Source organism: Sporobolomyces salmoneus (genome assembly GCF_050403485.1).
Source record: "Sporobolomyces salmoneus JCM6883 DNA, S_salmoneus_JCM6883_v1_ctg78, whole genome shotgun sequence".
NCBI classification, from domain to species: Eukaryota; Fungi; Basidiomycota; class Microbotryomycetes; order Sporidiobolales; family Sporidiobolaceae; genus Sporobolomyces; species Sporobolomyces salmoneus.
Window position 1 is genome coordinate 44173 of NW_027481085.1, and position 24686 is coordinate 68858.

At 51.1% G+C, this 24686-nt stretch overlaps 12 protein-coding genes across 12 annotated transcripts; 4 read left to right on the plus strand and 8 right to left on the minus strand.

Annotated features, from left to right (window-relative positions):
• Nucleotides 1-192: 192 nt before the first annotated feature.
• NTH1 (alpha,alpha-trehalase NTH1) lies at nucleotides 193-3473 on the plus strand (the record flags this gene model as incomplete). The annotated part of the gene is made up of 14 exons (XM_076634984.1): nucleotides 193-462; nucleotides 534-624; nucleotides 691-785; nucleotides 847-921; nucleotides 978-1184; nucleotides 1258-1536; nucleotides 1602-2542; nucleotides 2607-2708; nucleotides 2784-2807; nucleotides 2873-2886; nucleotides 2958-3024; nucleotides 3093-3189; nucleotides 3255-3295; nucleotides 3356-3473. The coding sequence occupies 14 exons, from the start codon at nucleotides 193-195 to the stop codon at nucleotides 3471-3473; spliced, it is 2421 nt and encodes an 806-aa protein (XP_076485038.1).
• A 450-nt stretch (nucleotides 3474-3923) lies between these two features.
• On the plus strand, nucleotides 3924-4566 carry JCM6883_004804 (glutathione peroxidase; the record flags this gene model as incomplete). Its single annotated transcript, XM_076634985.1, has 3 exons — nucleotides 3924-4246; nucleotides 4336-4449; nucleotides 4512-4566. The coding sequence occupies 3 exons, from the start codon at nucleotides 3924-3926 to the stop codon at nucleotides 4564-4566; spliced, it is 492 nt and encodes a 163-aa protein (XP_076485039.1).
• Nucleotides 4567-4742: 176 nt separating this feature from the next.
• On the plus strand, nucleotides 4743-6384 carry JCM6883_004805 (uncharacterized protein; the record flags this gene model as incomplete). The annotated part of the gene is made up of 6 exons (XM_076634986.1): nucleotides 4743-5070; nucleotides 5135-5499; nucleotides 5561-5770; nucleotides 5850-5926; nucleotides 6003-6127; nucleotides 6197-6384. 6 exons carry the CDS (start codon nucleotides 4743-4745, stop codon nucleotides 6382-6384), a joined length of 1293 nt encoding a protein of 430 aa, XP_076485040.1.
• Nucleotides 6385-6624: 240 nt separating this feature from the next.
• JCM6883_004806 (uncharacterized protein) lies at nucleotides 6625-7756 on the minus strand (the record flags this gene model as incomplete). The annotated part of the gene is made up of 3 exons (XM_076634987.1): nucleotides 6625-6635; nucleotides 6702-7344; nucleotides 7424-7756. The coding sequence occupies 3 exons, from the start codon at nucleotides 7754-7756 to the stop codon at nucleotides 6625-6627; spliced, it is 987 nt and encodes a 328-aa protein (XP_076485041.1).
• A 114-nt stretch (nucleotides 7757-7870) lies between these two features.
• Nucleotides 7871-8976, minus strand: JCM6883_004807 (PRP38 family protein; the record flags this gene model as incomplete). Its single annotated transcript, XM_076634988.1, has 5 exons — nucleotides 7871-8328; nucleotides 8387-8502; nucleotides 8565-8745; nucleotides 8810-8861; nucleotides 8923-8976. 5 exons carry the CDS (start codon nucleotides 8974-8976, stop codon nucleotides 7871-7873), a joined length of 861 nt encoding a protein of 286 aa, XP_076485042.1.
• Nucleotides 8977-9158: 182 nt separating this feature from the next.
• MRP7 (mitochondrial 54S ribosomal protein bL27m MRP7) lies at nucleotides 9159-9861 on the plus strand (the record flags this gene model as incomplete). Its single annotated transcript, XM_076634989.1, has 3 exons — nucleotides 9159-9249; nucleotides 9315-9413; nucleotides 9482-9861. The coding sequence occupies 3 exons, from the start codon at nucleotides 9159-9161 to the stop codon at nucleotides 9859-9861; spliced, it is 570 nt and encodes a 189-aa protein (XP_076485043.1).
• Nucleotides 9862-9968: 107 nt separating this feature from the next.
• Nucleotides 9969-11873, minus strand: JCM6883_004809 (uncharacterized protein; the record flags this gene model as incomplete). The annotated part of the gene is made up of 6 exons (XM_076634990.1): nucleotides 9969-10201; nucleotides 10270-10528; nucleotides 10616-10780; nucleotides 10843-10914; nucleotides 10990-11458; nucleotides 11539-11873. The coding sequence occupies 6 exons, from the start codon at nucleotides 11871-11873 to the stop codon at nucleotides 9969-9971; spliced, it is 1533 nt and encodes a 510-aa protein (XP_076485044.1).
• A 266-nt stretch (nucleotides 11874-12139) lies between these two features.
• On the minus strand, nucleotides 12140-13047 carry JCM6883_004810 (peptidylprolyl isomerase; the record flags this gene model as incomplete). Its single annotated transcript, XM_076634991.1, has 6 exons — nucleotides 12140-12240; nucleotides 12306-12439; nucleotides 12509-12590; nucleotides 12655-12759; nucleotides 12851-12911; nucleotides 13000-13047. 6 exons carry the CDS (start codon nucleotides 13045-13047, stop codon nucleotides 12140-12142), a joined length of 531 nt encoding a protein of 176 aa, XP_076485045.1.
• A 1069-nt stretch (nucleotides 13048-14116) lies between these two features.
• On the minus strand, nucleotides 14117-14436 carry JCM6883_004811 (uncharacterized protein; the record flags this gene model as incomplete). Its single annotated transcript, XM_076634992.1, has 2 exons — nucleotides 14117-14126; nucleotides 14207-14436. The coding sequence occupies 2 exons, from the start codon at nucleotides 14434-14436 to the stop codon at nucleotides 14117-14119; spliced, it is 240 nt and encodes a 79-aa protein (XP_076485046.1).
• An 884-nt stretch (nucleotides 14437-15320) lies between these two features.
• On the minus strand, nucleotides 15321-17098 carry JCM6883_004812 (O-fucosyltransferase family protein; the record flags this gene model as incomplete). The annotated part of the gene is made up of 7 exons (XM_076634993.1): nucleotides 15321-15360; nucleotides 15422-16280; nucleotides 16342-16550; nucleotides 16618-16684; nucleotides 16752-16845; nucleotides 16922-16970; nucleotides 17043-17098. The coding sequence occupies 7 exons, from the start codon at nucleotides 17096-17098 to the stop codon at nucleotides 15321-15323; spliced, it is 1374 nt and encodes a 457-aa protein (XP_076485047.1).
• Nucleotides 17099-17713: 615 nt separating this feature from the next.
• Nucleotides 17714-20126, minus strand: JCM6883_004813 (MFS transporter; the record flags this gene model as incomplete). The annotated part of the gene is made up of 11 exons (XM_076634994.1): nucleotides 17714-17861; nucleotides 17939-17973; nucleotides 18036-18119; nucleotides 18179-18248; nucleotides 18311-18441; nucleotides 18514-18613; nucleotides 18677-18695; nucleotides 18765-19068; nucleotides 19144-19194; nucleotides 19264-19675; nucleotides 19741-20126. The coding sequence occupies 11 exons, from the start codon at nucleotides 20124-20126 to the stop codon at nucleotides 17714-17716; spliced, it is 1740 nt and encodes a 579-aa protein (XP_076485048.1).
• Nucleotides 20127-21047: 921 nt separating this feature from the next.
• On the minus strand, nucleotides 21048-23014 carry JCM6883_004814 (uncharacterized protein; the record flags this gene model as incomplete). The annotated part of the gene is made up of 6 exons (XM_076634995.1): nucleotides 21048-21482; nucleotides 21563-21604; nucleotides 21665-21933; nucleotides 21997-22750; nucleotides 22810-22938; nucleotides 22994-23014. 6 exons carry the CDS (start codon nucleotides 23012-23014, stop codon nucleotides 21048-21050), a joined length of 1650 nt encoding a protein of 549 aa, XP_076485049.1.
• Nucleotides 23015-24686: the final 1672 nt, after the last annotated feature.

A 24686-nucleotide genomic window follows, 5' to 3' on the forward strand; every position in this document is an offset into this window, starting at 1 on the left:
CGAATGACGATACCCTGTCGACTCGAGGGAGGGAAGCAAGGCGTACGGGAACTCAGGAAGGCTGTACTGTCGATTGGAGCAGCTCGAGTGTTCAGAAGAGACCTCTGCACGGAGTTGGGTCATCTGCTCGTTCACTGATCTCTTGACCAAACGAATTGTTCCACAGCTTCATTCTACACTACTTCGACAGTGATGACTTCACCACGTACTACAGCGAATCCTCATCCAGTTCGGTTCGAACTCCCTCAAGAACTTCACACGAATTCAGTTCCGATGGGAGAACAACCTCCTCCTTCCCCACGACGAGGATCAGGCAATGGAGCTGGAGTAGGAGGAGGATCAGCGATTTTGAGTGCGTCAGAGAGTGACAACGAACCCGATATGAGGTATGGATCGATGGAAGACGCGAGTACGCTTTACAGTAAACCTCAGAAACGTCCTGCGACGAGAACTTTGAGTATGGTCAGCTTGCATTCTATACTCTGTTAGTTTATCGTCCGTCGAGAGCTGACAGATATTCTACGTGTGAGCAGTCGGAAGGAAGTCATACGATTTTGAGGCAACGAAACCTTTTCTCAAACCCTGAACAAGGTCTCGGGGCGAGATCTCGTCGAATGTCGGCAGGTGAGCCTCCTAGTCTCTTCAGTCCGTCGCTCGTATCGGCTCTAAGGCGAAATTTGATGGCCACAGACGAACAATCGGTGCGATCTCGCAAGTTTCTGGTCGACGTTGAAGAAACGATGAAACTCGTTCTTGAACAAGAAGATACTGAAGGCAAACTACAGGTCCGTCTTCGCCTCGGTCAGTACAGTCTATAGCTCGCTGACGGTTTCGCGGTATGGACAGATTCACGCTGCCGACAAAGGACCGAAAGTCTTTTCGCTCGGAACGGTCGGAAGTAACGGATACAACTCGTTTGACGTGAGTACCTTCGACTGTAATACGCCCCGTATCCTCGTTGAAGTAGATTCCCGCAGATTCGAGGTACCTACATGTTGTCGAACCTTTTGCAAGAACTCGCTCTCGCACGAGATCACGGTCAAGCTCAAATCGTTCTCGACGAAGCTCGTCTCTCCGAGAACCCCGTCAATCGTCTCACTCGAATGATCCGAAACTCGTTCTGGAGCAACTTGACCCGAAGGATCGATGGAGATGGTTTGGAGAAGATTTGTGCGGATCCCAAGGTGAGCGACGATTCGTCGAGCCGCGCGCCAGTGTCCTGAGGCTAAAGCTTGAATAAACGATCGCTCCCGATAGAACCGAAGCAAGAACGTCGCGCCTCGAATCTACGTTCCGGAACGAGAACCGGGAATGCGCAAATACTACGAACGAATCGCAGCCGAGAAACCTCACCTCGGTTTGATCGTCAACACGATTCCGGAGAATTTCAGCCCCGAATGGGTCAGGGATCAGAACGAGAAACCTGGAATTCTAGCGGTGGCGATGAAGGAGATTGGGAAAACGGAAGAAGGAGATCCTGATTATCAAGGGATCCCTTTCGTCGTACCTGGAGCTCGATTCAACGAGTTGTACAACGTAAGTAATCTATCCTCCCGCAAAGTCGAACCACTCGGGCTGATCCATTTCTCGCGAATTCACAGTGGGACAGTTACTTCATCTCGCTTGGACTTCTCGCCGATGGATACGTCGACCTCGCGAAAGGAATCGTCGAACATTTCCTCTTCGAGATCAAACACTACAAGAAGATCCTCAACGGAAATCGATCCTACTACCTCATGCGATCTCAACCTCCCTTCTTGACCGATCTCGCGCTCGGAGTTTTCGCTCAATTGGACCCTTCGACTCCCGAGGAGAACAAAGCCTGGCTCAAACGTGCGATCCAAGGAGCGATTCAAGAGTACCACATCGTCTGGCAAGAAGCTCGACGACTCGACGAAGTTACCGGACTCTCTCGTTATCGACCCGACGGAAAAGGTATCCCTCCTGAAACTGAAGCTTCTCACTTCACGAGCGTACTCGCGCCTTACGCCGAGGAACTCGGAATCAGTGTCAACGAATTCATCGAGCGTTACGACGCCGGGGAAATCGAAAACGACGCACTCGAAGAATACTTCTTGCACGATCGAGGAGTTCGTGAATCTGGACACGACACGACTTACCGATTCGAGAAACGATGCGCGAACCTCGGCACGATCGATCTCTGTTCTCTCCTCTACAAGTACGAAATCGACATCGCGACCGTCATTCACGAACACTTCAACGACGAACTCGAACTCATCGAAGAATTCCCTCTCACCGCTTTCCCCTTCGGTACTGAACTCCCCTACAAACCTGTCGACTCTTCTCTCCCCGACCTCTCGGGACCTCGTTCTTCGACTGATGCGAAGCAAACTTCGGCGGAATGGTTCGCTCGTGCTGCGAGGAGGAAGGAACTCGCCGACCACTACCTCTGGCACGAAGGAAGAGGAATCTACACGGATTACGATTGCAAGAAACAGAAACAAAGCTTGTATGATTCCGTAACGACTTTCTGGCCAATGTGGTGTGGGATGGCGAGTGAAGCTCAAGCAGAGAAGCTCATGTATGTTCTCTGGCTTTCTTCGTTGAGTCGATGTGGCTGATCTCGTTCGCCTCAACTCGAGTAGGAAAGCATCGCTTCACAAATTCGAAGTCGCGGGAGGTCTCGTTTCGGGTACTGAATCATCTCGAGGTCGCATCTCGCTTCAGAGACCTAACCGACAATGGGAGTGAGTCGAGTTGGTCATTGGTCTATGTATCGAGAAGACCTTAGAACTGACGGTTTTCCTCGATTTCTCACTTAGTTACCCCGCCGCTTGGCCTCCTCAGTGCGTCCTGTTCCCCCTTCTAGCACTCTGAGACTTGACTGATTCTCCTCCCCTTTACGTCGTAGTCAAATCATGGCTTGTGAGTACAGACTGGGCGAACTTCCTCATTTGAACTCCGAGGCTGATTTCGCTCTACCTTTCTTCTCACAGGGGTTGGTTTCCAGAAGTACGGTTACAATCAAGAAGCTCAACGACTCGCCTACCGATGGCTTCACATGTGAGCTTCGAGAGTTCGAAAGGCGCTAGATGCTGAGCTGATTCTATCATCCTCGAATGTTGACACAGGCTCACGGTAGGATTCGTCGAAGCTGGAGGCTGCGTCCCCGAGAAGTTCAACGCTGTAGAAGGAACCTCGAACATCGACGCCGAGTATGGAAACCAAGTGAGTTGATTCGATTCTCTTCTCGAGACGCATGTGATTGACTTTACCTTCCAATCTACTCGCAGGGTACCGATTTCGCTCTCATTCCTCGTGAAGGTTTCGGATGGTGAGTCCAACTCTCACTCTGTGCATGCCGCATTGAGCTAATCGAGGTCGTTCTTTTCAGGACGAACGCGAGTTACCAAGTCGGACTTTCGATGATCACGCCTCACCAACGCCGAGCTCTCGGTACTCTCACTCCTCCTGAGACTTTCTTCCGTGGTGGTAAAGTCATCGGAGCTTGAACTCCTCTCCCTGACCCCTCGCATTAGAGATTCACCTTTTTCGCAAAGTTTTGCAAAGTTTTTTTCTTTCTGTAGATAGCATGATTGATCTATCAAATGACAAGTAGTACTGTATATGATTCCATGAGTGTATCATGCAGCAAGAACCCAGAGTGAGAATTTGTCAGATTTTCGGACGGAGAGTTCACCGAAGTTCGAGCACGCGCGGATCTTTGATAATCGTTCTATGCTTCGATCTGTCTTTTCTCTACCTCGAACGGCCCTTACGCAATCACCACTCACACAACCTTCAGTAGCTCAACGTCTATACACTGTCAGTCCTGTGTTCATCGTCTTCTCCTCTTCCTCCCACGTCATCATCCAACTCTGTTCTTTCTACGGGCACATGTTCCAAACGGGGACGCTCTACACTTGCTAGCATAACTGACTATTCGATCTGACCTATAGACTATGTCCTCCGCCGCAAGCTTCTACGATTTGAAAGCGGAAAAGAAGAATGGACAGTTCCTCAACTTCGCAGACTACGAGGGGAAAGTCGTATTGGTGCAAAACACTGCGACAAAGTGTGGATTCACGCCGCAGCTCGATGGACTCGAGAAGCTACACCAGAAGTACAAGGATCAAGGACTCGTCGTGATCGGGTTCCCTTGCAATCAATTCGGAAGCCAGAACAAGGAGGACGATGAAGGAACCGAGAGCTTCTGTAAACTCAACTATGGAGTGACGTTCCCCCTCGCGGACAAGTCGGATGTAAACGGACCAAACACGAACGAGTGAGTTTCGAGGTTTTCTTTTTCGTCGTTCTCCTTCCCCAGCTCTCACCCGCTTCCAAATTGACACTCGCTTATTTTTCATGATCTAGAGTATTTGCCTACCTCAAGCCGCGAGCGAAGGGTCTCCTCGGCGAGCGAATCAACTGGAACTTCACCAAGTTCTTGATTGATCGCAAGGGAAACGTTCTCCACCGATACGCTCCGTGAGTCTCTAATGCCCGTCCGCTACGAGGCTGGATTTTCTGACTCTCTTCTTCGTGTGCAGCACCACCGCGCCTGCTTCGATCGAGAAGGATATCGAAAAGGCCCTCGCCGAGTAGATTTCTGAACTTCCGTCGCCTTTCGATCCCTACTTCTGTTTCTCCCTCATTTTCTGTAGTGTTATATTCGCAGTAATCTTAATCTCCGTTTCTCTGTGACCCTGTGACCCTTCACTGAGACCTGGGTGAAACTCGCGAGGTGTCGGATAGAATCCTGGCTTTTCACTCAACTCGACATGGTCAAAATTCGACGACGCCGGGAGAAAGGCAGTAGTACTCCACCTAGCGTCTCCAACGCATTCCGAGACGCCGAACGACTCTTCAAGGACCGGACTCATCCACCTCGACTCTCGCTCGCTTTTGACTTTCAACAAATCGTGTGGGACGACTCTGAACTCGAGGGGAAGCTCAGAGGAGTATGGAAGAGTGGTTCTGGTGAAGAGGTTGTGTGCTACAAGGTTCCACTGGACGGGTTGAGCGAGTTCGAAATGGGTCAATCAAGGTGGAAAGGAAAAGGGAAGCAGAGTGATAAGGACTATGCGATCATCATTCCAAGAATACCAGGTGCGGCTAAACACTACGACAGTGCGGATCGGAATTCGAGCTGATCCGCGTTCGCGAGAAAAAGGCCTCGTTTTCTTTCCTTCGATTCTTCCTGAAGCGCTACAGCGATCTCTCGTCGAAGAATCGTTGCAGAACGCCAAACAGCCGAATGTGACATCTCTCGACCCGCACTACCTCCTTCCAGAAGAAGGCTTGTGGAACGCCTGGACGTCAGGAAGAGGATACGAAACTGTCGAAAGAATAGATCTTCAAACCGCGGCTTCCGGTGTCGTGTCTGGGGCAGAGGAACAAGTCGTTGGTAAAACGACATCGTCCATCGAGTCGTTAGGGTCAACTTCAACCGGAACTATTGACTCAAAGGCGAAAGAAGTGACTGTTGGAGAATTAGTACCGAAATTGAGGTGGTCCAATGTTGGCTATCACTACAACGTGCGTCTTTGACTCTATCTCGCGTAAAGAACCGTGTCGCTGATCACCTCCTCGTGCATAGTGGACGACAAAGTTATACGAGTTTGATCGACCTTTTGTTCCGATACCTCCGCTCATGCTGAGCTGTTGTCGAACTCTGGCTCGCGCGATGCCGTGGCAACACGTCTTTCCGAGTGCAGAGTATACTGGCAAAGGCGAGTCCTCAACAAGTGACGATGGTTGGGAACTGTGGAAGACGACATATGAACCCGATGCGGGAATCGTGAATTTCGTGAGTCTTGAGCATCATTTCACGCTGACTCTGCACAATTCGACTGGCGTTCTACTGACTATGTACTTATCGCTGATAGTATCAAGCGAAAGACTCGCTTACCGGCCACACGGATCATTCAGAGATCGATTCAGTCCAACCTCTCGTTTCTCTCAGGTCCGTCTTTCTGGAGATCACCCTCTGCTCCTTCCTCAATCGCTCATGTTGAGGCCTCGTTCTGCTCGCGATACAGTCTCGGTCTCTCCTCGATTTTCCTGGTTGGAGGTCTGACAAAAGATATTCCTCCGCTCGCAATTCTCCTGAGATCGGGTGACGGGTTGATCATGTCCGGCAGACAAGGCCGAAGAGCTTATCACGGTATGTCCATAGTCTCTTACGTGAGCTCTCCTCGTATCTGATTAAGTCTGAACGTTCATTATTCGTCAGGACTACCTCGAGTTCTCGAAAACACCTTGCCGGACTACCTACGAGCCAAACCCAGCGGCGTCGATGGTGAACTCGACGAAGAGGAAGAGGCGGAAAGGATAGAATGGGAAAAGTACGGAGATTACTTAGAACGAGGAGCTAGGATCAACATCAACCTGAGATCTGGTACGAAAGGCAGTGCAACGTAGCGGAAAGGAAGTCAGACCACTCGGATACGTTCGAGACCGGAAAATACTTGAGGGACGATGGATAGCCGAGCAGCTGAAAACCGTGAGAACCTGCGCTCGCCGCTTTCGTTGACAGCCGTAACTCCGATACCGCTTGTACGACGGCCTCAAGTGTCCTCCGTTGTGAGACGGTCTGCATAGTAAGAAAGGCTTTGCGCTAGAGATACACGACACGGGAAGGAAAACGAAAGAAGCAAAACTCTATATGCCAGCTGTGCAAACGCCGACGTCTTCAGTCAGTCACGGACAGCCTCCGACAGAAGTCAATTGGCACTTACAAAGTGATCTCATACTCCCATAGTTCCGACTCGCCCTAAGCGCATTCCCCCTCGAAATCGGTTCAGTCGGCAAGCTCAACAGACTCGCTCGACTCGTTCGGCTCCTCAAGGTCGAATGTCCAGGTTTCGGTATATCGATCAAGTCGTCCTCGTCGTCATCCTCGTCGTCTTCCTCCGAGTCCGTCGTCGAGTTCGCAGATAGATTGTCCGAATCGAATCCTTCCTCTTCCTCTCCTTGAGCTTCTTCCTCGAATCTCTCATCCTCTACCTCCTCCACTTCATCGTCGTCGTTCCTGAAGCTGTTCGATCTGACGCTACCGCCAGCTCTCACAACCTCTTGTCTTCCATCCCATCTCTCCTCTCCCCAAGTACTTCTCCTCCTCCTCCCGTTCCTGCTTCTACTCCTCGTCCTCGTCCCTCCCTCCCGTGTTGCCGCTCGTCGATGACCGACGAAAGGGTTCCGACGATTACGAACGCCGACGAAAACGATAAAGAGGAGGTAATGAAGTAGAGAGAAAGCGAATGAACCGAGGTACCAAATCGAGACGGGACCGAATAGGCGACCGCGCGGGATCGGGCCTGAAGGATTTGAGGACATTTGGACGAGCTCGTTGAGTCGATAGAGGAGCACGAGTGCGGATACCTGTCGATTGCAATAGACGCGAAGAAAGGAGAAGGAGTTAGCTGAAGGTATCCAGCGAAAGAAGCGGAGGGATGCGCACGATGAGTTGTCCAAGTAGTAGCGGTGCCTTCTCGCGTACTCTCACAGAGCTTACAGCGACGAGAACGACAAGAGATGTGATTAAGTTGAGCGAAACTGCCGAGGCGGGGAGCTTCGTCAGAGGGATAGTCGCGCCATAGCCGAGTACGAACAGTAAGTCTATGATTGCTGCTGCTTGGAGGACAGGGCGGAAGCGAGGAGGTGGGAGCGGGATCGAAGCGTGAGTTGAGTGAGGTGACAAGGAGAGGAGTGGAGTCGTTTGGTCTGTTGTTAGTAGGAGGAAGTCGGAAGATGAAGCGGACGCAGCAGATCGTGCGTCGAGAGACGAGGTCATCGAGCGTGAAGGGAGCAGGAGAGAAAGCAAATTCCGATACTTTCGCACAGGTTGAATCTTCGGTCTCTCGATGGTGGGTGACAACAGGTTGATTCAAATTGACAAGCTACTATACTAGACATCACCTTCGACCCTCTCGACTTCAATCTGCATCTGAGCTTCAGGACTCGCCGACGGACTCCTCGACATATACCTCCCTCCCTCTTCCGCATCGCTTCCTCCTGTCGGGCTCGGACTCCTACTAACGTACCTCTCCCTACTTCCACTTCGACTCCTACTCCTACGAGCTTCGGCAACACTATCATAACTCGAACTCCTACTCCCCGTCGGACTCCTACTCAAATATCTTCCTCTTCCTTCCTCGTCTTCTTCCTCACTATCACTCTGATCAGGTTTATCAACGACGGCAACTCCCATTGCTTTCCCGAGTTTACTTCGCCGAGTAGCTAATCCTTCGGTTTCTTCGAGCACTTTGCGTTGAGTCAGCCGAGGTAATTGGATTTCGCAGACCATTTCTTCGGATAGTAGTTCGTCGGCGAATTGATCGATTGTCGTTATTCGATATGAACCATCTAGTCAGAGTGGTAAGGGTCAGCGAGAGAAGGAGCAAGACCAGAGAAGGAAACCGACCCATTCCTCGAAATCTCAATTTTCGATAATCATCCAACAAAGGTTCCAGCACTTCGTAAGCGTTCAAGCTGTCGAATGTCAACCGCACGTAGAACGCCGCTAGGGCTCTCAGATACCTAGATCAAACGACCCAAGTCAGCTTTGCGAATCAATTGAGAAACAGCAGAAAGAAATTCACTTGAACTCCTCTGCTCTCAGATACTCCAACACGATCTCCCTCTCCGGTTGCAATTGTAACAGCTTCAATACGAGGCACATGAACTCGGTTGGACGAGTGTTGGCATAAGTTCCTCCGACATGATTCAGTTCGACCGCTTTGTCGATCACGCTTGCGGCGTCCAACGCGAAACAATGCTCCTCTGCGAAAACAAAGGCTCAGTGTCAGCTCAGGCGGTAGAGGAGCGTAGGGAGAGAGGGACTGACTCCAGTAGAGAGTATCGTAAACTCGTTGTCGAATGACAGTCGGAACGAGGTACTATCGCTCGGAATCTCGGTCAGCTCTGGATTGACGATTCATTCAGTATAGAACAGCTTACCTGAGGATTCGTACCGTGAATAGAGAGCGCTCCAGCTCGTGTGGTATTCGCCATGTTCGATTAAACGGAAGCTAGGAGGGAAGGGAGTGTCGAGACTGGTAGGACTTGACTGGCGATCGAGTAAGTGCTTCAGCTATTCGGTATGTCGTTCAAGGCGTCGGTCGAGTAATCGGTAGTTGATCAAGAGATGAACCCAAACCTCGCGACTCTTTCCCTCTTCCCTATCCGACTCAAACATGTTGCGACAACTCTTGACCCGACCCACACTACCGTGCTTACCTTCTACTTCGTGTCTCAAGTCGTCCCTTCTCGATTGCCCTCTACCCGGTTAGTCTTGCACTTTTTGGTTTCATCTCTCTTGAAGCTGTTCTGACTTCTCGGCTCGCGCGCAGGTCTTCAGCAAGTGCGTACTGCTACGAAACGTGGAGGAGGATCTTCCAAGAACGGTAGGAACTCGATCGGTAAACGCCTCGGAGTGAAACGTTACGGAGGTTCGTCTCTTCCCTCTCTCACTCACCTCTCTGCGCATGGGCTGACTGACCTGGGTTCATGCTCATAGGTCAAGAAGTTCTAGCGGGAAACATCATCGTCCGACAACGAGGAACGACTTGGCATCCCGGACAACATGTCGCTCGAGGGCGCGACCACACTCTGTTCGCTCTCGTCCCCGGATTCGTCAATTTCTATACCGATAAAGTAAACGGAAGGGAGAAGAAACTGGTCGGGATCGTACCCGATTCGAGGGATGAAAGGTTACCGAGGAACGAGAAGCTGTTGGGGAGAAGTAGATATTTCGGAAAGGTTGACCTGATGAGGGAGTTGATGGGTGGACAAGAAGCGGAGGGGGAAGCCATGCTGAGTGAGGAGGAAATCAAGAAGCTGGTCGCCGAGGCTCAGGCAGCAATTCCTGCTTCAACACCGCAACCTCAAGTAGCGTAATCTGTAATCACCTCTCATGTGTTCTATCTTCTTCTTCTTTTTCGCCTCTCGGACGTTCGACAGGGTCTCAACTATAGATGATGCAGAGATATCGGATGGCAATCAAACTAAGGAGAACAAGGCGAAACCGCGAGTCCTTCCCCGCTCACCAACTCCCACCCTTCCACCGTCTTCAATACCATATCTTCCAACCTCACCCCGATCCCGACTCCTTGTTCGACGTCCTTCGAACGCTCGATGTAGATTCCAGGTTCATTCGAAAACGTTTCTCCAGGTTGAAGGACCTGGTTCCTATTGCCAGACTTTAGGTAAGGATGTTCATGCACTTCTAGGCCGATACCTGAATGCACAGCGAACTCAAGAATCAGCTCACAGCCCGCAAGAGATGGAGCTCACGCCGAAACTTACCGTGTCCCAAGCGATGCGTGAAGAATTCTCCCCACCCTTCAGCAGAGATAACATCCCTAGCGGCTTTATCGACTTGACTAGCGTAGACAACATCCTCGGACGAGTTCGACGACGTGACGAGTTGAGCAAGTGCAGCTCGTTGAGCTTTCTGAACCGTTTCGAAGATCTTCTTCGCTCGTTCATTTTTCGGCCATTCACAGACAGCTTCTTTCCGTCCTTTGATCCAACGATCTGGTAGCATAGTTCGAGTGAAATCGCTCTGATTGGGGAAAGAGTCGAGATTGTTAGCGAAATCCCTTCTTCTTTAGCACATGGCAGATTGAAAACGGCAAGACTCCACGCTCACCATATACCCGAACAGTGATCCATCCACGTCAAAAAGAGCATACTCTCCTTCATGTAGCGTTGTTGTTGAGCTTGCTGAAGCGTGAGGTAGCGCAGCGTTTTCTCCAAACAAAACGATGGCGCCAATATCGGTCAAACCTCCCGCTTTGAGAGCGTTCACGATCAGCTATCACACAACGAGGGTCATCAGCAGAGTTGGAGCCGAAGGAAAGAGACGCAAACGCTCACGGCTTCTCCTTGTTTTTCAGTCATTCCGATTCGCAGATGTTTGCGAACAGCTCGAAGCGCCTCCAGAGTAATCTGTAAGCATATTCGTTTCATATCAGGTTTTGAGCCACTCGAACCAAATGAACGAGGCATGAATGCACGACTCACCTTTCCGACGCATCTCTGAATATCGAGTTCCGCCTTAGTTTTCCGCATCCGCAGCTCCCGAATCACCATCTTCGCTAGTCCAACCTCTGGCGCTGCTTCCTTTCGCTTCTTCGCAACTTCCTCGATTCCAGCCGCGAGAAATTGTCGAACGTTCTCCTCGATCTCGATCGACCAAGCTCCCGTTTTGTTTTGCGCTTCCCTCAACCCTTCGAGATGTTCAACGAGTACCTCGTAGGGGTTCTCTGCTTCTTCCCAGGTAATCCACCAGATATTCTCGAGTTGGGCAGAATCGACAGCAAAGGGAAGCCGTTGAGAACGAGATTTTTCGAATGAAGGAGTGAGAATCGAGAGATGATGCGCCGTCGACGAGGCGGAGGAGGAAGAGGATGGGGTGACGACTGCGAGCCAAGGTCTTTCGGAAAGATACCAGTTCGACTGAGTCAGATTGAGGTAGTACAGAGTATTCGCGCTGAACCACGCGGAAAGGAAGCAGATTGCGAAAGTCGTCAGGAGACGCTTTCGAGCTGGACTGAGCGAGCGCTAGCTCACCTAGGTTCCGTAACGTAGGCTCCCCATCCTTTCTCGTCTTCCCCCTTGAGCAAGCGGGCTAATCTATCCCTCCTCGCGGTGAATTCTTCGACTCCGATCATCTTCAACCCTGGGCATTGCTTCTCGTGAGCTAGCCACGAGAAGTCTATTCCGCGATCTATCGAGTGGATCGAAGGGTGTAGATCGGCGAGACGGAGCCGATTGAAGAGGGAGAAAGTTGATAGTTGGATGAAGATGGAGGAGACGACGAGAACGGTCAAGAGGAAGGACAGTATGATAGAACGTCTTGATCTGGCAGGCGGTCGAGCCTGAAGGTCTAGCGGAGCTTTCTCCATGTCGGCGAGGCGGGTGGAAGAGGGAGAAAGTTAAAAGCGATGACATCGCTCAGGCCTCCAGCTATAGCTCTGAGTCTCTCTCTTCGACGATGACAAGGTACGGAACGATATTTGGGATACTTTCTCTTTTCAGTTTCATTTGTGCGAAAGAACAGAAGATTCGGAAATGGGAAATCGAAGAATAAGCGAAAAATCTCTTCCAGACAACCACTTCTTTCACTCCTCTCCTTTCGCTCAGTCACGGCCTCTAATATAACAGAAGGCATTTAGACGGTTCCGGAAGAAGCGATCTCGATCTTGGACTTGGTACGTCCGGTTTGGGATCCCTCGCCCTCGATCTTCTTAACAATGTCGAGTCCCTCAACGACTGCACGATATGAAACGACTCAGTCAGTGACAAGTCGACGAGGTAAGAGGATCGAATGAGCTCACCCTCTCCGAAGACGACGTGCTTGCCATCGAGCCACGAGGTGATGATGGTGGTGATGAAGAATTGAGATCCGTTAGTGTTGGGTCCAGCGTTGGCCATCGAGAGAAGTCCGGGCTTGGTGTGCTTGAGCTTGAAGCTGTAGAGGATACCACAGTCGTCAGTGACGGATAGGCGAAGGAATCAGTGAGCGGTTTTGAAAACTCACTTCTCGTCGGGGAATTTCTCTCCGTAGATCGACTTTCCACCGGTACCGTTGTGGCGGGTGAAGTCTCCTCCTTGGAGCATGACTGGTAAACAAGGCGTCAGTGATTGAAGCTCCACTTTGACAACAGAGAGCAGGATGAGACTCACATTCGGGGATGACACGGTGGAAACCGGATCCGGCGTATCCGAAACCGTTTTGTCCAGTGCAGAGCTCACGGAAGTTACGAGCAGTCTTGGGGACGACATCGTCGTCTGTACGCGAGGTGAGTGTATGCAAGACGATGTCAGCAAAAAAGTTTAATCTCGGGAGATGGATGGACACGATCGAAGGGGAACAACGTACAGAGCTTGAAGACGATTCGGCCCATAGGGGCACCGTTCTTGGTTACGTCGAAGTATACGTTCTGCACAGCATTGCCAAGCGAGATTGGAAAGTGTTAGATGAAATGGAACCGAATAGAACGAAAGGGTTCAAGAGGGAGATGAACTTACGCTCATGCTTTGAGCAGTGGAGAGACCGCGGCGGAACACGGCAGACATTGTAGGTTATAGGTTGAAAGTTGAGCGGATGTAGGTAGTAGCAGGGAGCAGAGGAGAGAGGGGCAAGAGAGGCGAAACGTCAGCATTCTCGTTCTAGCTCTTTGAATCGTCGGGCGAGTTCCGACCAGCTCCAGTGGGTTATGAGAGCCGGTTGTAAGCTCTGTGGGCAATGTCAGGTAACTCACGTGTGTAGAGGAAGTGGTGAAGGTGAGAGAACTGAAACGCAAGGAAACTCTTCGACTTGAGTCTCTCACATTTTGTCCAACTTCCCCTGCATCGAATATCGATCTTTCGCATCATTGTGCTCAGCCTTGCTCACCTTCTATCACCAACAGTGATACTTCAACTTCAGGCTCATCGTAATCGACATCCGAGAAAAGCGGCTTCCAAACAAAAACGTGCTCCTCGCGCCGAGCTTCGACTTCGAGTGCGTTCCCCTGGTCTCGCACGTTTCAACCTTGTCATTGTCGACATCCATGCCGGCTGGAGGTCGTGCGAGAGCGACCGACCATCTACTTCGATACGAATTCAAGCTGAAGTGAAACGAAACAGGACGGTCCGAGTTTTCCATTCTCAGCTCTCGTGCTGCGTACAAGACGAGAATGAAGGTCAGTTCAGAGTTACAGACGTTTAGACAAACGAAATATAATCTAGAGCGATATGCGAAAGTCTAGGGATACAGGGAGCGTAGTAGGTCGCAAGAGAAGAACGAAGGAACAAGCGGGAAAGGCCTGAGAGAGGTTCGTGAATGAAGTGCTGATGTGTGGGGTATGTACAGAAGAAGATATATGACGAAGTCTAATGCGAAACGACGAGCGGATGTAATGTGCGGAGGAAACGAAAGGACGAAAGGTTTTGGGTAGAGCGAGTCGATAAAGAATAGAGAGTCGAGCCGGAGGTTATGGCGACGTAGGTATGATATCGAGCGGCAGATTAATGGGCATGACAGAGGGACATCGTGCGAAAACCGAAGGGGTCGAAGGGGAGGCGAAGGGAAGCAGGAATCGAGAGATGGTCGAAGCTTGCTGATGACACCAATCTCCCTGCGTCGTCATGCCAGGTGACTGTCTTAGAAGACGCTATACACAGAACGCAGAAGGTCAGCAATGCATTCTTCCAATCCTCGAGTCCAAAAGATTTCGAAAGAGGCAGAACTTACGAAGAATTGGTGAGCAGGTGAACGCAAGCTTCACTACTCCTTCTCAGCCCGAGTTTCCCAGCTTCTGCCCTATCGTGATCTCTGATCATCACCATGAACCCATCGACAGAAAGATGCTCCGATAAAGCCTGAAATTCCCGTGCTTGAAGTTCTGCGACTTTGTGAGCTTCTGTGACCTTTTCCTCCGTCATAGGGATTTCAAGGGAGGCGTAAGGGTTCGATGAGGACATGTTGGACCTATGCGAGATACTGGCGGATTGACTGTGGTTGAAGGGGGATAGTGAGGATTTTAGACGTCGGGAAACAACCTCTGGAGGGAGAAGCTGCAAGTCGAACTGGAAATGTTCCGGTGCAGGTGGTACGCTCGAGCGAAGAGGATGAACGAGTAGGATATCGAGAGTAGGAAGAGAGCACAAGCGGTGAAGATAAACTTGATTTCAAGGCGGACTTGAAAAAGAAAGAGTTCGGGTCTGAGAGTCTCGACCCTGTCGTCCGTTTCGTCCGAATTTTCTTTCACAGATCGTCGTGACGCTCAGGGTCGGTCAGTGACAAATGGTTCCTCTGCGAGTCTGCGACACGTACACAGCACGCGCAGAGAACTGAGTTTCTTGAGTGAAGCTCAGAGGATCGTTCCTCGCTTCCCGAATCGTTCACATTCGTCTGTGATCCGAGCAAGCTGCAAAGAAGGCGCAGAACTGCGAGGTCCATCCGACTGTTCTCAGCACCCTTCGAATCAGAGAACTAGGTGACTGGGAACGCTCGGCAGAGACCGATCTTCGAAAACTCGATACTCAAACGAAGCGGTCCAAGCCGAGTCGAGGGTTGTCGAGTGGAACCGAGTTCGGGAACGCAAACCTCCAAGCGGACGATTTCCTCCAAGGGCTACAAGCCGAGTTTGTATGTCCGACGAGTGATTTGAAGTGTCCAATCGAAGTGAGAGAGCCGGACGAGGTGCGCAGAACACGACGAGAATAACCTTTTGCAAAACTTGGTACTTTTACGACAAGATGACAAATGCTCTATAGTGAGGCTTCGGCACGCAAGAAGACGAGTCAGTCTTGAGAACGCTTGGCAACTCCTCCTCGAGAAAAGAGAACTCACGAAACTCTATATTCTAAAGAGAGGTGGTCCATTCCTCTACTCCACCATTCCAGCTGCCGTGAAAAAGCATCATCAGCACGAGGACATCCTGTAGGGGGGAAAGAAGTGACTCACTACTTGACTCGCAAACCGGCAAGATACGAAAAGGTACTGAACTCTGTCCCGACGAAACCTCGACCCCTCGAGAGGATCACGGAGTCGATGAGCAGAGTATACCACGCTCCCAACTTCCTCTCCGTCTCCATGAAATCGTGATCGATTACCTTCCATCTGAGCTCTTCCTTCAGGATTCTCACGAATTCGCTGTTCGGTGCTTCGTCCGTAGCGACGACCACTTGATAATCGCCACCTTTTAATAGACCGTTCCGCCCCTTCATGTTGTCCATTCGCCATTCGAGTCGCTCCCTCACTCGTTGAACGGCGTCTGTATATTGATCGAGCGAGGTCAAACCTCTCTCCTCGGCAAAGTCGCCTCGACGGATGTGACACGTGATGAAGGGAGGGATATGGTTGAGCTTCGACACGCCAAAGAGCTTCTTGAGGTATTCTTCCGCGAGAGTTTCGAGACGACTGGAGAAGCGCAAATGCTGACCAGCTTGCATCCAGGCTTCACCTTCGTACGGCCGCAAAGGTTCGATAGGAGGAGTTGAAGGATAAGCGGGAGGGAACATTCGAGAACCGAGGAAGAACGTCGTGTCGAGGCAGAAAAGTTGATCGGAAGGAGGTTCGTTGTTGCGCGGGTCGAATCCGGATTTGAGAGAAGGTGAACCCGCGGCCGTCTTCTGGTCGTCCCCTACGATATCGTCATGTGGAAGAAGCTCGTCGCGAACTCGAGTGATCCACTTTCCTTTCGATCGAGGGTTTGAGTCGAATTCGTGTATCGCGCCGGTCCAGATCTTCGTTTCCTCGGAAGCTCGAGACAAGGGCGGAAGAGGGTAATATTTGATGTCGATGTTGTGCACGGCCATTGATCCTGATCACTTCGCGGATCGTCAGATTGATTCTCGAGTCCGAGAGGACCGGAAACGACTCACCGTCGTTGACATTCCTACCGTCAGCAACAGCTTCGAGTACCGACCAGCATGTGACGCTCTCGAGAGGAGGTGGGTCCGTGAAATTCCACCGCTTGAGCGTCGATTGCTCGATTATCGGTATCGACGTCTTTTCGTAGAAATAGTCGAGATCGTAGAATGTTGACATGTCCTGAGGTAAACCTTGAAAGTGAAGAGGTGTGAGAGTCGGGCTGGATGAACGAGAGGTCAGGTCGTCAGGCGGGAGCTTCAGAGAAAGACCGGGACTCTTCTACTCACATGATGACGACGCGATTCAGCAGCTTTCCGAGATGCAGCAGATTCTGTATCCCGATAAACTGATTTGCTAGCGAGGCGAAGAAAGTCTCAGTCTCGATGACAGCATGGAAAGTGAAAATTCGAAACGAGCTCACCATGACCTCCGTAACTCATCGACGTGATGTACCTCACTCCAGGCTTCAACTGGGACAGCAACGAGGCTTGTGGAACGTCAGGATGATTGAGAACCTGGTAGCGAGTCTTTCGTCAGCAATTCGCGCTCGGAAAAGGCAAACTGTTTGGCCTTACGAGAGATAGATCAAACGGCTCCTTCGTCACTCGCCCACCATTGAACCGGGAGGTTCTCCATTGCGCTGTGCAATCTCAGAACGATCAATTCCGCCTGTCTCGAGTGACATGCGATAAGCAAGTTGCCGACGACTCACGAATTTCGTTCACGTTGCGGTTCAACAGCACGGTGAGCACCAGTATGGTGGCACATGCAGCTCCTAGGACCAGTCTTCTCCGACGTCCTTGCTTTGGTTCTTTCCGGAGCCTTCCACTCTCTCTCTTCCAGGCTCCTGTTTCCTCTCCTTGCTCGATTTCCACCTCATCCTTCGAGTTGTCGAGAGCCAAATACTGCATCTACCTCCTCGAGCCGTACGTCTGGAGTGTTGCCGTCCTTCACGCGGAGTCGAAAGTTGATGTTTGATGAAACTTCTTGGCCGTCTCGAATCGAGATCTCCCGGGCAGGCGATACGTGCGAGAGTCTCCTGAGGAGGTTATCGAGGTAAGTAACTGGTCAAAAAAGAAGTCGATGAGGTGAGAAGATAGGAGGAGGAGTTCCTTCTTCGGAATTGCGGGTTGGTATTCTCGGATTTCCCTTGCTCATTGTGCATCGGCGCAGCGTCTCTTACGACATCTCTCTGTGAGACCAAAACGGAACTTGTGTGTGGAGAACGAAGGGAAACCATCCAAAGTTTGCAATTTGCGAAAGAAAGTACAACAAACGTGGCGACGCTGCGGAGAACTGGAAGCGTCTAGGAAAGGGAGACAGAGTATAATATCGTCCAAGTCTATTCGAGGGGTCGCAAAGGGAGAAGAGGGGAGCTGAAGTCTATTCGGCGAAGGAGGAACGAGCTCGCAGAGTCGCTCCGTATCGCATTATGAGGAACAAAAGGGGGATCATGAGAATGCTAACACCTGCTAGAAGCGAGCTTCCTCCTCCAAGGCCCAGAGAGGTGAAGAAACGCGTGCCGAAAAGACTAGAGAAAAATGATGAAAGTGTCAGTTGCTGCAGCGAGCTAACAAGAGATCGATGCAGCCGATCCTGTGTACTTACGGGAAGACACTGGCGAAGACAGAACGGAAGAGGTCCTATTAATCGAAACGAACTGATTAGTGACAGGAACGAAACCAGTAAGATTGAATCGACTCACGTTTCCGGCGAGCACAGACGCTGCATACTTGGGGTAACTCAAACTGACGTAGACGAGGATCGATTGGAAAGCGAGGAAGATGCCCTAACGGAAACGAACCGGTAAGAGACAGAAACGAGTTTCGAAAGTGTGAATTGACTCACTGGAAGATAGATCGCGGCGAAGATGATCGGTAAGATCCAGTGTTGGTGAGTTTGAGCGGTCCAGCCAAACCTGTACGAGGTCGCGCAAAAGTCAGACACGGCGCTTGAGAAGAACTAGAGTGAGCTACTCACCCGAAGAGGGAGATTGGAATGCAAACGGAGGCGAAAAGTGCGATTTTCAGACGAATCTCGGGACCAACGTCGGGATGAGCGTCGAGATAAGGGTTCGGGACGTGAAGTTGGTAGTAGATGTAGCAAGCGAGCTATCGAGTTTTAAGCAGGAGTTAGCAGTGATCTCGAATCAGCTTTGCGAGGCGAAGAAAACTAAAACTAACGGTGATCACTCCGGAAACGACGAAACCGAGATAGGGCAGCCCAGAGAGACCCAAACTGAAATGGTGTTGTTCAGTAAACACAAGGGGAAATGCCTCAAACCTGAGATTCCAGGAGAAGGATCAGTTTTCCGCATCCGACGGAGGAAAAAGGCTTCGTTCGCACCAGAGGTAGAAGACGGCGTCTGCGAGTGAGAATGAACAGTATGTCAGCACTCTCGTGCTCCAAATAACGAATGGGGCAGTGTACTCACAGACGAGAGCGATGTAAGAATTCGCGACGAGAATACTCGGTTCCATGCTCAACCTCATCGCACGGTACATGTTGTCCTTGATGATATACCCGACGCTCTCGTGCGCACTTGGTCCTAGCTCGCAAGGCGCCTTGATCTTCAAATTGCCGGTTAATTTCCGAAGACGTTGAGCTCGACGAAGGAGAACCGTATCTTCGTAGGTTTCCGGGAGGAGGAAGAAAAGAACGACGAGGGCGAAGGAGCTGAGCCAGATCATCTCAAGGAACGTCCACCTCCAGTTCATACCTTCAGCAGCGAATCCACCCTGGAAGAGGAAGAAAAGAAAAAGAAAAAAATCAGCTGGAGATCCAAGACAGCGACCGAGAAGAGTGAGACTGACGATGACAGGACCAAATACGGGTCCTAGTACAGCGGCTAGACTCCAGCCGCTCTGTCATCGGGTAACGAAGAGATGAGAGGGTCAGAAAGCGAGGGAAAGCGATTTTGAAGAGGAACTCACAAGTGCGACCGCGTAATGCTCCGGAGGATAAATATCACCCATCGACGCTCCTCCAGTAGCTAGGGCAGGGGAACCGACGAATCCAGCGGCGGCTCGGAAGACGAGGATGACTGCCATCCCGTTCGCAAAGACGGGAGGCACCTGAAAAATGAGGAAGAGGAACAGGCCGGCGATGTAGACGGGGTTTCGACCGATTGAGGGGACTTCTTGCATAGGCGCGAGTAGCATAGGGCCGATTCCGTAGAATGTGACGAATAGCGTGAGGCCCGCCGTCGCCAAAACTTGAGATGCGCCGAATTCCTCCATCAGACCGGGGATCGATGGCGTGTAAATCGCACTGGCTATGTAGACGGAGAAGGTGAGGAGACCGATGAGCAATCCGACAAAGTTTCGTTTGCGAGACGACCAATTCCTGCGATAGGAAGCAGAAAATGAGAATCAGCGAAAATCGCCGACACAAGGCAAGACAGAACTCACTGAGGCCGGTCCTGATCGTTCTCTTCAAACCTGACGAGGTAGGGGTACTCCTCTGGATCGATAGTCGAAGGGTCTCGCTTCTCGAGGTCGATTTCTCTTCCTTCCTTGTCCTTTTCGAGCTCTTTGCAGATTCCACTTTCACTGACGAGAGTTGCCGGCGGAGACACGACGGAGTTGACCAGAGTCGGGGCTTGCGAAATGGTTCGAGGGAGAGGGGCATTGTCACGACGAGAGGGAGTGGAGGCGGAAGAGCTCGAGGAAGGGAGGAGGTAACGAGCTGGGACCTGGTAGCCGGGGCGTTGATCTTCGTAAGGTAAGTATCGACCATTACTTGCGTAGTTGACGATTTGTCCAAAGACGGAGTCGCGTAGAAGGTCGATGGGCATCGTTCGAAAACTTCAGGAGTGGAGGGAGAAGAAATCGAGGAGATGGGAGGTATCGAGGTAGGAGGAAGGAAGAGAGAGCTCTGCTGCTCGACTTCTTTCGCAAAGGAGGTGCTTGCAGCAGGTTGACAAAGCAGAGCAGCTCTCGCTGATCAATAATTTTCAATTCAGATCCCGCTTTTTCAATTCTCCTCAGCGGGGAAGGAAGATCGTGCTCCGTGCCAGGTTCGAACTTCTCCTGTTTCGTGAGCTCGTCGAATCTTCGAAAGATGGTCCTCTGCTGGCGTACATGTAAAGTGAATCAGCGGGAGGTGATTCAGTCCGCAAGCAACTTCTTCCTAACCCAGCGCGTGAAGTACGCTTCTACATTGCGAACGAGAAAGAACTACGCTCGGCGCTCGGAGTCGACTCCGGGCGCTCGCTCAATCTCGTGCGAGAAAAAAAAAAGCGGCCCCAGCTGTCGGGTTCTCCTTTCTTACCAAGCAGCGCCAAGTTGTTCCGTCTGTGCTCTCTGGATTAGCAAGCACTAACTCAGTCAGCAGATGTGTAAGCTGCTACAGAACACCGAGTTACGAAGAACCAGAACCAGAGAACAAAACAGCGGAACGAGCGAACAACACAAAAACAGAACGACGGGGCATAGGATGAAGCTACAACGAATCAATACGGCGGAGTATAGAGAGAATGAACAATCAGGGTGGAGGAGAGATGACTGCTTGCATGATCTGACAGTCGCTCGTTCGCCAGACAATCAGTTCAATTCCGGTAGAGATACGACATCGACGAGGGCACCGATCCGAATCGCAGCATCTTGCCATCAAGCTTGAAGTCGAGAAGAGCTTCCATCTCTGAAGGTTTCCATTCGAGTTTCGGTGGATCGAACCCTTTTCGATTCCTTGTTGAGTGAGGTTATCGACGCAGAGTTCAAGGTCTTCGAAGACCTTGACTGATGAGATCGGTTCCGGTTTGAAGAGCGTGAACGAGAGATCGCATGAGGTAGAAGAGGTAAGGATGGAGAGCGGAGAATCGAACGGGGACGGTGAGGATGAGCTCGGTGAAGAAGTCCTTCCTTGACTCGTCGGCGGATTTGAGGAGAGCGTTCAATTGTTCGAGGAGGACTTGCAGCGACGGAAGAACTTCGTTGTGGTGGTATCCGAGGCGACCAACTCCAGTCGAACGGAAGACAGCACGAAGGAGGAGGTAGTAGGAATTCGGTTCGGCGGCTTGTTGAGCGAACTTCAGGGAGTTCATGACGAGGTTCGTGAGGTGAGGAAGTAGAACGGGTTCATTCTTCTCGGGGAAAATTGGAACGGCCATGCAAGACATCTTGTAAAGACGCAACATGACCGAGATGTTCTCCTTGTTGCCGTTGCCGAATTCAGGAAGTCGATCGGAGAGGAAGCGGAAGAGAATCGGAACGAAATGTTGCGAAACTTGACATTCGAGAGGAGGGATTGAGGAATGACGAGTAGCTCGTGGTTCTGCACGAAGATACTACCCTTAGCTTCATTGAGAGAGGGAGAAGGGAAGTGAGAACGTACCCTGATAAATTCGTCAAAGAAGAACCCCATTCGATTCTCCAAAACTTCCTGAAAGATGACCAACTCTGTTCCCACCAGTGTCGAAATGAGGATTTCCATAACCTCTTTCTGTTCCCTTCCTCCATCTGGGGACGAAACGAACACGGCCATGCATTTGACGAAGAACCGACACATCAACTCCGCGTCGGGCCCTTGTCCTCCCATTCGAGTGAGTGCCATACTGAGAGTCTTGAATCCGAATAAGAGATTGCGGAACAGGAATCGAGCGTCTACAATGATCGAGCGAGTCAGCATACGAAGAACGGTCGAGAAATAGTGAAACGATTGCTCACCTTTAACTGGATCTGGACCTGGATCAACCATAACGACTGCTTTCCTCAGAGGTTTCGCCTGTTCGATATCGACATCGTCCAACTCGAATAGGGAAGATTCCTTGTCCTCCTCGACTTTCTCCTTCGATTTGTCGGTCGCATCTTCCTCCGTTTCCATCTTGTCGTTCTCTCCCGCATCCCTCTTCTTTTCCCCTGAGTCCTCGACATCCATCTTATCCTCCTCTTCTCCCTCGACCGCTTTCCCTTTCCCTTTCTCTTTCCTCCTCTTCTCCCACTCGATTCTCTCTTCCTCACTCTTCTTAACTTTCTCGACCGTGACTCCCAGACTTTCCCTCGGTTTGCTGAACTTGCTCCAATCGTCCCTCACTTCGGCCATCGCTTCGATCCTACTAACGAAACACAACAAAATCCTCTGAAGGATCTTGATCTCTTCCGCCGGTTCTTCACTCGCGATCGGATCGATCAAGTTCAACAACAACTTCGAACACATCGTGTGTATCGCCGAAGCGATAGTCGGATCGTGGATGTTTGCGCAGTAGGTGTGAACGACGCGGGAAAGCTGGGAGAGAGTGAGATCGGCTCGACAGTGATGGATCAAATCGGCGACCGTCGAGTAGGCGAGAGTTCGAAGGTGTTCGTGGCCGGTGATAGAGTTATCGGTGAGAACAGATTCGTCGAGGAGAGTGTCGGTTTGGGAGAGGAAGGGCATTCGTAATTCGGATTGCAGAATGTGTCGAGTCGCGATGAAGAGATCCTACGGAAGAGACGGGGAATCAGCGTTCATTCCGCGCTCACTGTCCGAAGCTTCCTCACCTTCCTCATAGCGACTGTTTCCGAGGGACAATCCTTCATTGAACGAGTCGCGATTTCGGGGAGAATCGTCAAGTAAGGAGAAAGTGCCGTATTCGAAACTCGATGAACGTAAGCCAAGAACGACATAGTCTACAGCACGAGCGAGTCAGCCTCGAGTTCACTATAAGAAGACGAGAGAACGGACCTTAGTTTGAGCCATGAACATGCTTTCGAGGACGACGCCTTTCGTGTCGGATCTGGTAAACGCCCATTGACGACGAGCCGTGTCCGAGCCAGCGACTTCGATAGTCCGAATCAGGTCGACGACACCTACGTTACAGGCTCCGATTATCAGCAAACATGAAATGCAAGAGAAGAAGCAGGAAAGAAGCGATCTACCTCGAGTTCCGAAAGCACTTGTGATCCGGAATAAGCTCAATGAGGTTACGAACGAGATCGTCGACGCTAGTCGGAAACCGGGCGTCAGTGCTAAGCTGGAAATGCGAACTGACAGAAAGGAAGAGAGTGACTCACGAGAAACGATCGATTCTTGCGTGTCAAGCGGTCCTTTCCGATCAATTACACATCCACGGTCACGATACGCCCTCGATAGACTTCACTCGACGACACGTGAAGGATCTAAGCTGGTACGCCGTGAAAGACAGTCAGAGATCGAATTTAGAGTAGAGGGAGAGGAAAGATTGAGTGAATTACCGGGAGCTTGACAGCCTCGTTTCGTAGATTGTTCAATCTACTTCGTACGGAGTATATGACCGACACAAAAGTGCTTCCGTCGTCGTGAGCAAGACACGAAAGTCTACGAACGAAATGAGAACTGGTCAATCGGTGTTACTGCTAACTCGAGATCAACAAGACTTACCTCTTTCTCTCAGGGCCACTGTCTGGACCTCCCCTGTGTCGTTCTCCATCTTGATGCTTCGATACCGTTTGCGATTCCATTATCGGTCGATATCGCGAAGGATTCGAGGAGAACGTTCTGCTGTAACGTCCTCCAGCGCAGACCCGGCCTCATCATGATCAGGTTCGCATCCTAAAATGCAAGAGATCTAGTCCTTGAAGCGCACGGGTCATTGCTGGATGAACGATGAGCGAAGACAACACCTTAGGAGATTGGAGGATTCGGGTGCGGCTGGTGTCGGAGAGGGCCGGAATCGCTGAGCGGTAGCATGTTGCGAGTCGAGGTGTAGATGGAAGGAGAAGAGAACCGAGTGCGAGGTTCGAGAGAGGGAGCAATGCGTTTGGCGCAAAAGCGGCGGGATCGCTTCTTTCTCTTTCTCATCTCCGGTCACTTCAACCCGTCGATCCATCCGCTGTCGACCTCATCGAAAGCTTCAGCCACAGCATTAAGCACTGGACTCGGTCTCACTCTCGTATCTCTCCGAACGCCGACTCTCTTCCGATCGTGTCACAACACTCGTCTTGCACAACCTCGGCGACTCACCAGCTCGAGTTAGCCTCTAGAGGTGCCGGAGACTGAATCAGTGAGTTTCTTTCACGCCGAGAGCGGTCATTCCCTCGCTGACTGGTCACAATTTGGCCCCTTCGACGTCTTGTCACTCGTCAAGGCTCCTTGTGCTTCTACTCTCGCGTTCTTTCAGGCTTCCAATATGCTGAACCATTTAACGACCTCACTGTGATTCGTCAGGGTGATCTCGTGAGATGACTCAGCATGTTGGACCGGAACGCCTGAAGTGTTAGAACAGCGGAATCAGATTCACGGCATTGCTCGCGGATTCAATACGTGGTAGACCCGACTCGACACCTCCAGACCCTCGTTCCCGTCCGCCTCCCTCCTACCACCTTTCTGCTTTCCACCGTTGTTCACTCTCCCTCGATATTCTCCCGTTCTTCCCATCCCTTCCGAACCTCCTCGTATT